This window comes from Urocampus carinirostris, chromosome 1 (genome assembly GCF_059441175.1).
Source record: "Urocampus carinirostris isolate Australia breed hairy pipefish chromosome 1, RoL_Ucar_1.0, whole genome shotgun sequence".
Lineage (NCBI taxonomy): Eukaryota > Metazoa > Chordata > Actinopteri > Syngnathiformes > Syngnathidae > Urocampus > Urocampus carinirostris.
Window position 1 is genome coordinate 28,862,968 of NC_142349.1, and position 15,829 is coordinate 28,878,796.

Below are 15,829 nucleotides of genomic sequence, written 5' to 3' on the forward strand. Positions count from 1 at the left end.
CACAGTTCTGAGGTCATGAGATCGAACATCCTGTGTGGAGTTTGCATGTTCTCCTCGTGCTTGCGTGGCTTTCCTCCGGGCACTCTGCTTTCCTCCCACATTCCAAAAACATACATGTCAGGTTAATTGGTCGGTCCAAATTGTCCCGCGGTATGAATAAGCGAGCGAATTGTCTGTCCCTGTGTGCTCTGGCTGGCATTCCAGTTCAGGGTAACCCAAAAATAGCTGCAATGGGCTCCAGCAGCCCCGTGACCCTACTGAGGATAAGTGGTGCATATAATGGATGGATGGATGGAATATCTGTGTATTATTTGTTTAGCAACATCCGTTGCAGCCTGGTTATCCTGTAGGGGGATTACCTCATGTGCGGTCCCTTCTCAAGGTTTTTTCACTTTCCTCATGTTGAGGTTTTTTAGTTTTTCCTTGCCCTCATGTAGGTTTTAGAACAGAGGATGGTGTAATAATAGTCAGTGGTTTGCAATCATCTGTGCAGTCCTTTGTGACTCTTTGTGATTAAGGGCTATACAAATAAACATGACTTGCCTGTGTGTCTGTCTACCCAAGAAAAGGGAAAAGGTGTAGATATGACAACCATATTTCACAGGCAGTCAGGTAGGTTCCCTTCAATGTGAAAATTGCCAAAAACACCTGACTCAGCAATTTTGGTTTTGTTGACTCAGCATTTTTTTCTCAGAACATTCCACTCTTCCGGGCCAGAATAACATTGACTAAAACACCACCTTTTACAGGCAGTCAATTGGGTTACTACAGATATGAAAACTGCCCCAAAAAACAGCTGGGTTGACATTTTTTGTTTTGACTCATCAGAAAATGGTTTTGTGTCTAAACGTGGGTCAAGTCAAGTTTATTTGTATAACCCTTAACCACAAGAATTCTCAAAAGGCTGCACAGACCACAGACTGTTACAGACTACAGTCTATTAATACACCATCCCCTGATCTAAAACATGAGAGCAAGGAAAAACACAAAATCAACAGTGTTGACATGACACTTCTTATCTGTATACTACCTTTTGCCATTGGCACGCAGTGGGTTAGCTTCCTGTTGTAGCATATGAGGGAACGGCTTAGATCATCTGTGTATTCTTATAGGGTGGGAAATTTTACATTTGATTTTCACATTGGCCACTAACTAGATTTTAGGACGTTGTATCAATGATGCTCTTAATGCTCTAACGGCACATAGCCATTCTAGTTTTTGTGTATCATTACAGAGCCAGGAAAGGAAGAGGATGTGTGGATCAGGTGTTTGCAGTATGACAAGTGTGTGAGAAATATTTTGCAAAAGGTAAGGATGTTTATTTGGCTTTCATGGACTTGGAAAAGGCGTATGACAGAGTTGATAGAGAGGCGTTGTGGCAAGTGATGGTAATGTATGGAGTGGGTGGAAAGTTGTTGGAAGCATTGAAGAGTTATTATGTGAACAGCAGAGCATGTGTAAGAGTAGGGAGTGAGACAAGTGAGTGGTTCCCTGTGTTGACGTTGACTGGTGTAAGACAGGGGTGTGTGATGTCACCATGCCTTTTTAATATGTAGATGGATGGCGTGGTGAGAGAGGTGAATGCAAGAGTATTTGGCAGAGGTGTAGAGATGATCGATAACAGTGGAACGGTGTGGCCGGTAAGTCAGTTGTTGTTTGCAGATGACACAGCGCTTGTGGCTGATTTTGAGGAAACATTGAGAAGGTTGGTAATGGAGTTTGGAAGAGTATGTGATAGGCGTAAGTTATGTGTGAATGTTGGGAAGAGTAAAGTGATGAAGTGTTCACGTGATGGAGTGGGCATGGCAATAGAAATAAGGTTGCATGAACAGGTGCTGGAAGAAGTCGAAAGCTTTAGATACTTGGGTTGTGATGTGGCTGCAGTTGGTGGGATGGAGTGCGAGGTATTGCACACAGTGAATCAAGTTAGCAAGGTTTCGGGTGCTCTGAGGAGAGTGATGAGCAACAAGAGTATGAGTATGGATGTTAAGAAGGGATTGTATGAGAGTGTGATTGTGCCGACTGTGTTGTATGGTGCAGAGACTTGGAGCCTGAACGCAGATTTGACAAGGAGATTAAATGTTTTTGAGATGAAGTGTTCGAGGAGTATGTTAGGAGTGACGAAAGCATGACCAATTTAGGTGCCGAGGTGCCTAACTTGTTTGGGTGTTTGGGCATTTGGGTTGGCCATGGTCCAAAAATGTTTGTGTGTGTTTTTTGCAATTTTTTTTCCTTTTTTTCTTTTCTTTGTTATTGTATGTGTTTGTCTTGCTGTTGGTCACCCCTCTTGAGGGATATGACCAAGATAGATAGATAGATAGATAGATAGATAGATAGATAGATAGATAGATAGATAGATAGATAGATAGATAGATAGATAGATAGATAGATAGATAGATAGATAGATAGATAGATAGATAGATAGATAGATAGATAGATAGATAGATAGATAGATAGATAGACAGACAGACAGACAGACAGACAGACAGACAGACAGACAGACAGACAGACAGACAGACAGACAGACAGACAGACAGACAGACAGACAGACAGACAGACAGACAGACAGACAGACAGACAGACAGACAGACAGACAGACAGACAGACAGACAGATAGATAGATAGATAGATAGATAGATAGATAGATAGATAGATAGATAGATAGATAGATAGATAGATAACAGAGCCAGTGTGTGATAGTTGGCCACTAGAGGTCACTGTTTAATGGAATGGAGCTTAAGTGTTTGAATTTGAAAAAGTTGCTTACCAGAAGACCAAGTGACTCCACTTCACAGTGAACAGAGGGATGCCTAATACAACAATTTCTTTAATGTGACCGTATATTAATATTAGCGACTAAAGACAGAATGAGCTAGATTAACGCGGAACCATCAAAAACAGTGACTAGTTGAAGTCGGCTAATGAGCGAAGCTTAAAAAAATCAAATAAAAGCTTGCAAGTATCAACTAGATATTCACAGTAGGCTTTTTACTTGCATTACTAACAGTGGAAAGCAAATGGCACTGAAACACTCAGCAAGCCTTATTTACCAGGAGTAGCAAACAACATCAACAGCGGCTAACGAGAGTTATAGGCCGCAGTCAAGTGGCTAAAATGAGTAGCTGGCAGGGGGGAATGAGTGGGAGAAAATGTGAGTAAACTCTTGTAAGAGCAAAACAGAAAATGGAGATGAACGGATGCCAAAATCATAAGACTCACCATCAGATGCCGAATGCAGCGTTGGAACGAAAGTAACAGTTGAGCCGTTGCGAAAAGCCATCCTGGGACCAGCTAAATCAAAATTGGTAATCTGTCATCCATATACCTAAAAATATGTGTATACCCTCTTGTATGTGATAAATCACTTTTTTTCTCATTATATCAATCAATAGACCCCTTTCTTAGTGCCTACCAAAACCAAAAAACAAAAACATTGATTTGAGTACTAGGCAAAAATACATTAACTATCATACGAATGTGAATTCTTATAAAAAAAAATCGTAGGTTGAGAAACGTATGTTTCTTTTTCACACTGGAATCCCTTCTCAAATACACGCGATGTTTTTTCTGGCATCTTCCCTCCATGCTCAGCCAAACCAAACAACACATTACTATCCAATGGTCAAATATTACACATTGGGGCTTAAGGAACAGGTTTTTTTACATTCCCAGAGTAAACAGGCCTTTTTAAAAGCACCGTCAGAACCTGTGGCTGCATTCCAATAAAGGAAGTGACTGGACATCATTAGGAATGTCCCATTTTAAGGCATTGGCGATCATTTTAGCTGAACATCCCAAAATATTTTGCACCTCTTTACGGGTTCTTCCATTCTCAATACTGAACATTTTTTAATTGAAGAATCCTATTCTTTGGAGCATTGTCTTGAATGACCAATTTTCCTCAAATACATGTTCAACCTGTGTTGGCTTCATCATCTTTAAATAGGCGCCACCCAATTTACACCTGATTCACACCTGTTTTTGTATTTTTTTTCATTCTAAAAAACTGATAAACTCAGAGATTGGTTGCCACACTGCTATTTTTTAACACACCCCTTTGAACTCTTTGCCCAATTGCCCAGATGTGAAGGCAAACAGATGAAGAGTCAATGAAATGAAAAGTAAGAAAAAAACGAAAGAAAATTATATTCATTTACTGAAATCTACTTAATTATGCTGATTTCGATGGTTTTTCTCTCGTGTGAGGATAAGATATAATTTATGTGATATGAAATGCCTTGTTATAAAAATCTGAGTACATGACATTATTAATGTGAAAAGTGTTTTGTTAAAAGGACAGGACCCAGATACTCCCTGTTTTTTTTTTTTCTTCTGTCAGCCATTTTTCCCCCATTTTCAAATACATTTTAACGTTGTGTATCATAATCAGTAGATACAAAATAAAAATGTCAAACAATAAAAGATTCATTATTATTCAATAATAAAAAAATGGATTTATTGTCACTATTATTATTGATCCCACCAACACTTACAATGTATTTAGGGCAGTAGCAAGCCAAAGAAGGTCAATTCTCTAGAGTTTAAGTTATGTGTGAATGAAGCTACTGTAAATATGAACTGGTAATCCGAGCCACTGTTTTCAACCATTAAAATTGCTGTCCTAAAAAGGTATTTTACTCATTATCCCATATGGATCACTGATGTATATAAAGCGCAAGTCACAAACAAAAGCTCCACTTTGTTGAGCATCATCACTTTGTTACCTCGGACTGGATTTATTATATATACGGTAAGTAAGTGTAGTAACGTTGTCATAAAACTTTCACAGTTCACGGATCCCTACACCGCATGGGTCATCAGGTCACAAATGAGGACGCAACTCTTGACAGCTTTCTTCACCTTTGACGGTTACTTGGCCTGTTTTTGGATCGTGGCAAATTTGGCACCCCCCAAAAAAAAAATTCCTGCAAAAATTTCATTTTATTCCCCTGAGACCTCCTATAAGAGCGTCAAAGTCGTAATGTCAAAATTACGGCCTGCGGGCCATACCTGGCCCATTGGGTGATTTAATACGGGCCTGCCAGAAATTTCGGAGTATGTCAAAAAATGAAGCTTTAGGGCATGTCAATCAAAAGTTATTAGTCTTAAAAATAATCCAGAGCAAATGCTGCCTCTGATAGCTAGAGGGTCGTAAAGGATATACTCCCAGCTTTAGTGGACCCAGCCTAGTAGTTTGATCTAATGTAGTCTAATCTTATAGCCCATGCACTGCTAAATCTTTTTTTTTCCTTTTTTTATCCATTTTAAACCATTACGATAATTGTATTTTTTCATAGCTCCGGCTTGAGATTGTGTACCACAGTAAGTTCGTGCAAGTGTACAACTGAATTCACTCAACTGTTTAAATAAACCATTTTACACATTCAAAGCCAAACTTGAAAACAATGTATTATGCCGAGAAAAGGTCCTTTGTCATCCATGATTATATGTATGATAGGCCAACAAAATTGCCAATGATATAGCCAGGGTTGGGTAGGGTTACTTTAACTTGATTACTTTCAATTACTTTTGGATTACTCCGATACCAAATATGCTAATAAAAGACAAAAGAAACTAAATATGAATAAAATTATGACTCACAACACGTGGTAAGCTTTCTCTCCTGGCTTTGATCTCTTTGATCTCCGGCAAAACTAACATAAAATGCGACAGAAACAAAATAAAAATAAATCCAAACAGCTTGCCAACATCATTTTTGCCGTTCCATGTATTCTGTTACTCCCCAAGCCTGCACAAAATTTAGTAATTTTATTCATATTTAGTTTCGTTTGTCTTTTATTAGCATATTTGGTATTGGAGTAATCCAAAAGTAATCGAAAGTAATCAAGTAAAAGTAACCCTACCCAACCCTGGATATAGTGTTGGACAACTACGGTAAGCTAAAAATGTCAAGTTGACATTATTTCACTGATCCGGAACGCCTAAGAACTACAAGATAAACACTCCCATCATGTGGCTGCTCAAAGAACTGCAAGTACATTTTATTACAGCACCTTCACCTATCTTTACCCAAATGAGAATTTAATATCCCCAAAAATGCAATTTCAATATTGTACATCGAAGTAGTAATTGGCAGTAAATTATTACCTACCAATTCTTCATGCATGTTCATGGTTTGTTTCTCTATGCAACAGGATTAATTATTATTTTAAACTTTGTTTAGTCACTTGACTTGGGAAAAATAAATCTTTTCTGCCCTTTTCTCGAACTGGCTATGTAGAAAAGCAACAAACATTTCCGGGAAAGCTAACATTGTAATGACAACTAAAGAACAGCATTATTCTACAGTTACTTTAACAAAATATCGTGGAATACCCTTAATCACAAATAGTGAGAGCTAATTTAACCCCAATGTTATAATTGGCAAAAAGTGCAAATTACTCCTCTTGTTGAAATTAAACTCGAAAAACGTTTTAAACTGATGACATGAAAAATAGAACATTTACAACTTTTTTCTCACCCACTAAACCAGCAGGATTGCAGGTGACCCCGCCTACCTATCACACAGCCTCTTGAACCTGCTGCTGTCAGAGAAAACACTGCAGTCTCCGAGGTAAAAACCAACAGGATCAAGGACAGCTGTTTCCATCGGGATGTCAGAACTCGGAACTCTGTCCCTGCCCCACACCCTCTGCTTACTGCCAAATCAATGCACAACTGCACTAGTTGGATTGCAGCTTATAGGTTGCACATTTCCCATTCTAAACCTTATATTCTTAATATGCTTACTTTTTAAAATAATTGTTTTTTATATTGAGTGTATCTTGCGTCTGTGCTGTATGTTGTACATATGGCATATTTGACAATAAAATGACAGAAATAATCACATAATAGACAGTGGCTTTATGAGTAGGTCATGTTACAAAAACGATCACACAATAGCAAAAATACACAATAACATAGGAGGAATATTTAACTATAAATAATGCGTGATAACATAAAAAGATTTACATTTCAGTGGTCAAGCTATGTCAGTTGAGTAGCACAAGATCATTTTACAATAAAACATTTTGGAGGGTTTTAATGGATGAAGGAAAAATCGAGGTGGGGTTCACTAAACGCAGACAACTGGTGACAGGGTAAAATGAGGTTCTTCAAGTTCTTAAAAAGGGTTAGTGCTGGTTGAATCCATCTTGCGATTTTAGTTCTTCAATCCTTTGCTTTGCTCTCAGAATCGTTATATAGGAGATGATTGAGCACCAAGATCACAGGCTAAAAGTGATGCGGTTTTCGGATGGTTTCTACCAATGAGTTGTTAACCTGCAATTGACAGTACCTCATCATCTCTAAATATGTAATAGTCAAGCATAGCAGTCAAGAAAGCTGAGATGATTGCTCTTGAAAAGGAAACTCTTATTGAAGCAGATGCAGGAATTAAAGGGACTAAAGCCAGAAAGAAATCTTGGTTATGGAAGCCAAGCTCAAAATGTATGCTGAGAAAACTCAAAAGATAGTTAGTGCCTGCATCTACGTTTAAAGGTGATCACATCCATTGATGCGGAGTTGTCCCACAAAACAATAGGAATATGAAGGCACAGATATGCAGTACCGCACACTCAAGTGTAGAAAGAAGGAATTTGTTAACATATCAAAGTAAATACTGGGGAATTGTTTTTACTGGTTCTAAAACTGCAGAGGCTACAAACGCAATCATACGCTTGTATTGTAAACAATTTAACAAATAGAATGAGGGCATTAAGGTAAGAAGGCGGAAAATTATGTGTTGAATCAAATATTAATAAAGGATGAGATGGAAAATTACCTGAACATTGTATACTAAAATGGGTTGAACGCTACAAACAGACTCAAAACATAAAATTTATCATCTCAATACAATATATTAAGGATTCATTTGAAAAATGTCTTCCATTGAAGTCAGCAGAAAGTGTCTCACAAATCAGATAGTTAGGATTACTTTAACATCTTCAATCCCAAAAAGTTTTTACGGGGACACCAAAATATTTGATGAAATGGACCAGATTGTGCAAGTGTATCACTGTTTCAGTAAGAGCAAATTTAAAGTGGACATCAACCCAAAGAATTTCCTAACAAAATGTTGGGTTGTTTTCCATTTTAAATAAATCTGTGATGCCGCCTTTAAACCCAAAGGAATAATTCTGCGATAACTTTCCAAGTTTGGATTCAAAAGTGTAGAAAATCTGGCAACTCTTGTCTAAAGGGGCCCAACAAAATCAACGAGATGGAAAAAGGAACGCATATGAGAATCGGTTATGATTGCTGACTGACTCCAATGGCCTTGAGTTGTTTCTTCTGTTTCATACGTTTCTTCCTCCGTTAATGACATTACCACCCGGGGGGGCAATGTGAATCGAGTCCAGAATGGGCCGCAATAACTGGCCAAAAGGTCTGAAAAGGAAAGCACATTGGATTCATGCCCTCTACAAAATCACACACTATTTTAAAACAAATTTATCTTTCAATTAACCTGATGGTCATGGAAAGACATTAGACATCACCATATTTTCCAGTCCGGCTTATAAAAGGTGCAATTTAAAAAAAAAAAAAAAGGCTTATGCACTTGGCTATAAGGCGCATGAAATGGAGACAACGGTTAAAGCTGCTACCATGTTTAGTTGTGTAAAACGTTGGGATCTTTCTACACTTACGGTATGGATTACTGCAATAATTGAGCAGGCAAAAAGTGTAGCTGACTCAATTCGCAAAACATTGTTTGCAACGAAATGCCAACCCCCGTCGTGGCTTTGAGCTGCGCCAACATTTTACCACTAGACTGCCAGTGGTACATACGTAAAGCGCTTTGGGAGGTCTTCATTTACTTGAAAAGCACTATATAAATGCAGACCATTTACCATTATCACACTATTCTTATGGTGCCAGATACATTGATTTGCATGGTACATTTTTTAGGTTAAACAGTATTTCCACTTCTTGACCTCTGCATCAATAATTTTGCAGTTTAGTATGTAATAGTGCGTATAAAAACGTTTACAATGTTTTAATAAAAGACAGAAAAGAGAAAATCGTCACCGCCAAATTTACGATGATTATCAGTTGATCAATCATTGCTTAAATACAGAGGTATACCGTAAAACCTTGTGTAGTACCGCACACCTAGAAATGTTATATGCATTTTCAATCTTGTACACTGTATTCTGGATTATAAAATGCACTGGCAATTTCTGGCCAATTTGTATATTTTAGGTGGGCCTTACAGTACAGAAAATATGGTATTTGCATTCTAAAAACAGGCTGCATAAAAAACCATAATCCTGGCATCAAACAAGCATCATTGATGGTCAAACTCACGTGGAGAGGACTTCAGATGGAAGGTCAGTGATGTATGAGGGAATGGATGTTCCGGTTAGGAACTGAGCCACTTCATTGGTGAAAGTGTTGCAATTGTGCTCAAACAGTCGATACCTGTCGCCTCTGTAAAACACGATAGAGCAAATACTACACACAACTGACATTGTTCATTTAAAAATGAAGTTATCTAACAATTACAAAAACACTTTGATGTGGAGAATTAACAAACAGGGGTCAACTGGGGCAGTGCAAATGTCTTGCCTGCAACCTTGCAAAAGAAGGTATAAGAATAACACCTAACTAAAAATGGGGGCAGGGGGTTGTACAGCAAATTCACTTATGCAAGTCAAATAAACACAGAATAAATGATTTAATACAATTAAAAATAAAACGATCATCTCATCTCATCAGCTGCACCGCTTATCCTCAGTAGGGTCGCGGGGATGCTGGAGCCCATCCCAGCAATCATCGGGCAGTGGGCAGGGGACACGCTGGACCGGTTGCAGGGCAATAAAACGATCATTAAAATCATATTTTATGATACGTTGTGTGATGATCTAGCTGCCAGTCCTTATAAAACTGGCCATCAGATGGTGTCATGAGCACATGAATCTTAATGGAATGCACCTTTTCTTAAAAGACACATTATTTAGTACCTCATATTCGTAAAAAATGCTAGATTCAGACAAGGAAAAAAGCAATATTGGTTTGAATAATGGGTAAAAATAGATGGACATGCATTTTTTTAAAAATAATCCAAGAACAACAACTTTGTATTTATTTATATAACACGAAGCTCATCCAGAAAGAGCTGACATCATTGTCCCCTATCTTGCTACGACGGGTACCACAAAAACCAAAAATCTTGTGAGCTTTATACAAGTCTTACAAGGAAGGCAAAACAGACCATATACAGATACTGTATACTTTACATCTATATTCACTATAAAATATTAAGAATGCTTGTGTCATGTTTGTCTTCCTACAGGAACCATATCAATTTTCTTTATCAAACTTTTTTGAAAAATCGCCAGAGAGCCACTAGGGAGAGCGAAAGAGCTGCAGGAGGTTCCAGACCTGCCTGTTGCTGGCCCACGTATTACACAATACGGGGACATCTTGTCTTAAATCAAGTCATGTTTATTTGTGGCTGCACAGACCACAGATTATTATTACACCATCGCCTGATCTAAAATCTACATAAGGACATGGAAAAACTCAAAAACCTCAACATGAGGAAAATTAAGAAACCTTGAGAAGGGACCACACATGAGATAATCCCCCTTCCAGGATGACCAGGCTGCAATGGATGTTGCAATGACAAATAAGACAGATATTGTCAACATAAAATATATGTTATTTATATGTTATAGAATAGAAGTGTGTTTTAAGCTTAGATTTAAACATTTCCACTGCGGTTGCAGATTGAATCTCAGGGGGAAGAGCATTCCACAGCACTGGGGCCAAAATGGGGAACCCAAGGGTAGTTTTTGGTGAGATTTCAAGCTTCATCTTACTAGCACTATTAAAACTTCTCCTGTTTCTTAAATGTATGATGGTGTCAACAAGGAATTTAATTGTGTTGTTCAATTCTTTAATAAGGCAAAAACATGCAATGTTAATCAGATTGTTAAACAAAACATTTTGAACAATCAAAACAATAGTTGTTTTGTATTAGGTTGTTGAAGTATATTATGTGCAAGTATGTCCTGAAGATGAAAAGGGGAAATAGTCCCCCCCTGTGTACTTTCAGACTGCATATAAACGCGCTTTATGACACAGAGTGCCCTCTTCTCACAATATGTCATTTAGAATGCACCTGCTCAAAAAACACCTACAATTCACTGCAAAATAAAGACAAAATCCTAAGACGGTATATCAAGTATTTGAATGTTAAGTTTTTCAAATAAGGCACCTGTAAGTGCTTTCTCCCAAGGATGAAAGATATTCCATGAAGATCTCCTCTGAAACTTCAGTCTCACCAAGTTCCACAACTGTGTCTGGAGGCCCCAGCATTGTTCCACCCTTAAAACACATTATCAGACTGCTTCAATCCAAAACAATGACATCAAAAAAAACAAACTGAAGGGGAATTAATGTACGAAGAATTAACATAATTGCACTGGAGAAAGTTCTTTTTTTTTGTATTTTGTGATGGGAATTTTATTGAAATACGTCTGAAAATAAATGTGACGAATCAGGAAGCAAACAATTGTATCTCTCTTTGAAATGACACTCACAAATTCAAAATTGATAATCAGTAAAACAATAATTGCAGAATAATATTAAAAGGCTTATTTGTACGGCTCATACTTAAAGCCACGGTGTGTAATATTTGACCACTAGATGGCACTGAATTGTCTAATGCGAACGAAAACCAAGTGCTACATTGCACTGCATAGCAGCAAAATTTGTGATTAAGGGCTATACAAATAAACATGAATTGACATGACTTGACAAACATGGCGACCTTAGGTAGGGATTCCACTTTGTAAGGGAAATACAAATTTCTTGACCCATGATTTTTTTTTTAATAGAAATTAACACTGATATGATAGTTGAGGTATTTTCACCAAACATTTGTGGGCCTGCAGAGGGATGGGCGCCACCAGTCTGTACTTTCCCAAGACACCACAAGAAATGTTGCCCCTACGACCCTAGTGGTCAAGTGAAACCATTAGAATATTTTTTTCACCACTGGGAGGCACTAAATATTACACACTGTCCCTTTGAGAAAATCCCAAACACAGTGTCCTAATGGAGAGATTACTGTAAAAGTACAATAAAAACATTTTTAACTATAATATAGTTATTCAAAATATGAAACTATAACCAGAATTGAGGAAGGTCAGGCAAAATGAGGTAACGCAAGTTAAGACTGCACAGTAAAACAGTGCTTTTTAAATTCTGTAATGGGGCACCCTGGAAAATTGCCCAATTTTGAATCTTATTAAGAAATCATGACATTGTTCTGGATATTTGCTTTCTTCCATGGCAGGAGTCTCTGTAACATACATCTATTCTCAGTAGGTGCCAGAAGCTAACCATGTTTCCATACTAATTATTTACTCATAAGGTAGTGCAAGGAACTTAATTTGAGAGATGAAGCTGTTTAAAACTGCAGTAGGCAGAAAATAATAACATAAATCTAAGGAAGAAAACGTACAATTTAGGCAACGGGGTAATTTAAGCTTCAAAATAAGATTTAACTGGTGACAGGAATAAATGTTTAAATATGTTCGACAGACCGTGTGCTTTGAGATTGTTTGGATGGAAAAAGGTTAGGAAACACTACAGTAAAGTGCACTTACAGGTGGGCAGCTGGAAATTCCTTCTCCTCCAAAAAAGAATTCATCTCCATAGGCCACTATGGCTGTATGCCTGCGGATAAATAGCATGCGCTGTGCTGTAATAATCCTCGATAATGTATTAAGATGAGTAAGTTGTGTAATTCCTTGAACGCCAGGAGCTGGTTTAAATTTATGTAATTTCATCCGGGGCCCATTATCAGTCAAGCAATGCGTGGAAATGACTAAGCGTTTTCAGTGACATGGTAAATGAATAAGATTTGGTTTCATACCATATGCCGTCGAGTTGTTTTCCTGTAAAGGAGAAAGAGATCTTAGAACTGAATGCGGTGCACATTCATATTTAAAATTAAAGAATCGACTGTATGTCAATAAAATGGGTTCTCTGTGGTATTTTAAACATTCCAAAGATGTAACTTACATGGAAAATGTACAAAATTAAGCAAGTTATTAGGGCACATTTTCAGACTTTGACGGACATATTTTGCACACATAAAAAGTCAAAGAATAAATCCGGCAGTGTTATGCTAGTCGAGCATCTATATTTATTGGTCTGTACTCACCCAGCATGATGGGACTGAGGTTGCGTGCCATCCCTCTTGATAGATCGTAAATATATAACTGGACATTGTGTCTTGTAGAATTCGTATCCATGGTGGAACCTTCAGCTAAATGTAATAGCTGTTAACAGTCAAAATCTTTCGAGTCACCGCTGAGGGAGGGCTTATGAACATTACATCAATGTTAAACAAGAACTTCCGGAGCAATTTCTTTCAAAATAAAAGATTTAGGCAAAAACACCGTTCACAGGCAAATACAATTATTTTATATTGTATATTGTACATTTTATTCTATTGTATTTTATTTCATTTGTATTTTTATATTATTCAACTTTAAATATAAGTAAGTAAGTGTGAAGCACATTGTAAAGCGCTTTGGGAGGTCTTCATTGACTCGAAAAGCGCTATATAAAATGCAGACCATTACCATTTTACCCGTAGATACAGTTCACTGGGTGCTGACCTAACAACGCGTGCAGTGCATTCATGCATGGTAAGGCACAGTCACTTATACAGAAAAAAAATGACCAGGCATTTCATTCATTCATATGTTTGGTGGAACAAGAAAGTAATATATAATCTGTAACATTAAAGAAAATAGGTTTTGACTTACCTTAAACTTAAATGAAGAAGATTAGGTGGGTTACTTTAGAAATATAATCGAATACAATTTCTAGTTTCCTTTTAAAATAGTAATCAGTAATGTATTACAAATACCAGAATATTGCTGTAATCTAAGTTGATTGGTTTTGGATTAGTCCAAAACCGACTATGCAAATAAAAAATACAAAAAGGAGAAAAAGATAATAAGGTATCTTAGACAAAGAAAGAAAGGGATGAAATAGGAGAGAAAGAAGGAAAGAAAAGCTTAGCAAAAACAAGTTTAAAAGGGGGGATTGTTTAGGGAAATACCTCTAGCAGCGAGATGGCTGACAAGGATGTCAGCTCCGTTTAAGTGAGGCTAATGTTATGTAAAATAAATGCAAATTTTTCTACGATAAGGATTTTTAAACATGGAGGTTTATTTCATCCGTCCATTATCTGCATTGCTTATCCTCAGTTGGGTCGTGGGGGTGCTGGATCCCATTCCATCCAAGCTTTTACAGGACACCCTGAACTGGTTGCCAGCACATTCACACCGAGGGACAAATAAAACCAGCCAGTTAGCTGGACATGTATGTTTTTAGAATGTAGGAGGAAACTGGGGTTTCAGGAGGAAACCCCTGCAGGCACAGGGAGAACATGCAAACTCCACACGGGGAGGCTGCGGCAGCTAGACTTGAACCCTGAATCTCTGCACCGTGGGGCTGCACACTAACCACTCATCCATCATGGTTTAATTCATAGTTCGTGTATTTTTGCTTATCTTTTAAATCAGTCAAAGAATAAGAGAACGTGGGAAAAAAAAGGAAAAAAATGAGTGACAAATTTTGGAACAAAGAAACAGAAAGACATAAAGAGAGAGAAAATGTACGGTCCCCTCTCAAGGTTTCTTCATTTTCCCTATATTGAGGTTTTTGAGTTTTTCCTTGTCCTCAAGTAGGTTTTAGATCAGAGGATGGTGTAATACTAGTCTGTAGTTTTCAGTAATCTGTGTTCTGTGCAGCCTATATCTTCCGTTGGAGGAATCTGCCACACTAAATTGTGGAAATATGGAGGCCTGCCTCACTGAGATAAAAGAGTGGATGTCACTCAATTTCTTGCGTCTTAACTCTGAAAAGACCGAAATGTTATTAACTCTGAAAAGACCGAAATGTTAGTTATTGGTCCATCTAAATGCCGCGACTTATTCTCAAAAACTGCTGTAAACATTGACACATGTCACATCACACAGAGTGACTCAGTTAAAAATTTAGGTGTCATATTTGACCCCGATCTGTCCTTTCAAACACATGTGAAGAAAATTACTAGAACCGCTTTCTTCGATCTTCATAACATTGCAAAAATTCGTCCTATACTGTCTCAGTCGGATGCGGGGAATATAATTCACGCGTTTGTTACCTCCCGTCTCGATTACTGTAATGCACTACTCTCCGGTCTCTCGAAGTCCAGAATCAAGAGTCTTCAGCTGGTACAAAATGCCGCAGCGAGGCTTTTAATTAGGACAAAAAAGTCAGATTACATCACCCCGATTTTGGCTAACCTGAATTGGCTCCCTGTTAGCCTAAGATGTGATTTCAAGGTTCTCTTAGTATTATACAAAATCAGACATGGACTTGCTCCCTCATATCTTTCAGATCTGATTCCCCCCTATGTTCCGGTCCAAAGCCTTCGTTCTGAGAGCGCCGGTCTTCTGGTGATCCTAAGAGCCAAGAAGTGTTCCGCTGGTTCGAGAGCGTTCTCCATCCGGGCACCGGTGCTGTGGAATGCTCTTCCCCCTGAGATCCGATCTGCAACCTCAGTGGAAATGTTTAATTCTAAGCTTAAAACTCACTTCTACTCTATAGCATATGAATAACCTATACTTTTCGTGGGTAAGATCTGTGTATTATTTATGATTGCAACATCCTTTGCTGTCTGGTAATCCTGGAAGGAGGAGACCACATGTGCGGTCCCTTCTCAACGTTCCTTCATTTTCCTCATGTTGAGGTTTTTTGAGTTTTTCCTTGCCCTCATGTTGGTTTCAGATCAGGGGATGGTGTAATAATAGTC

General features: G+C 38.0%; 1 protein-coding gene across 1 annotated transcript; it reads right to left on the minus strand.

Moving 5' to 3' along the window:
* Positions 1-6,844: 6,844 nt before the first annotated feature.
* Positions 6,845-13,361, minus strand: LOC148374205 (desumoylating isopeptidase 1-like). The gene is made up of 6 exons (XM_088333626.1): positions 13,181-13,361; positions 12,890-12,911; positions 12,621-12,690; positions 11,225-11,334; positions 9,310-9,432; positions 6,845-8,388 (listed from the first exon to the last, which is right to left on the minus strand). Exons 1-6 carry the CDS (start codon positions 13,269-13,271, stop codon positions 8,298-8,300), a joined length of 507 nt encoding a protein of 168 aa, XP_088189752.1. The 5' UTR covers positions 13,272-13,361; the 3' UTR covers positions 6,845-8,297.
* Between the last annotated feature and the right edge of the window lie 2,468 nt (positions 13,362-15,829).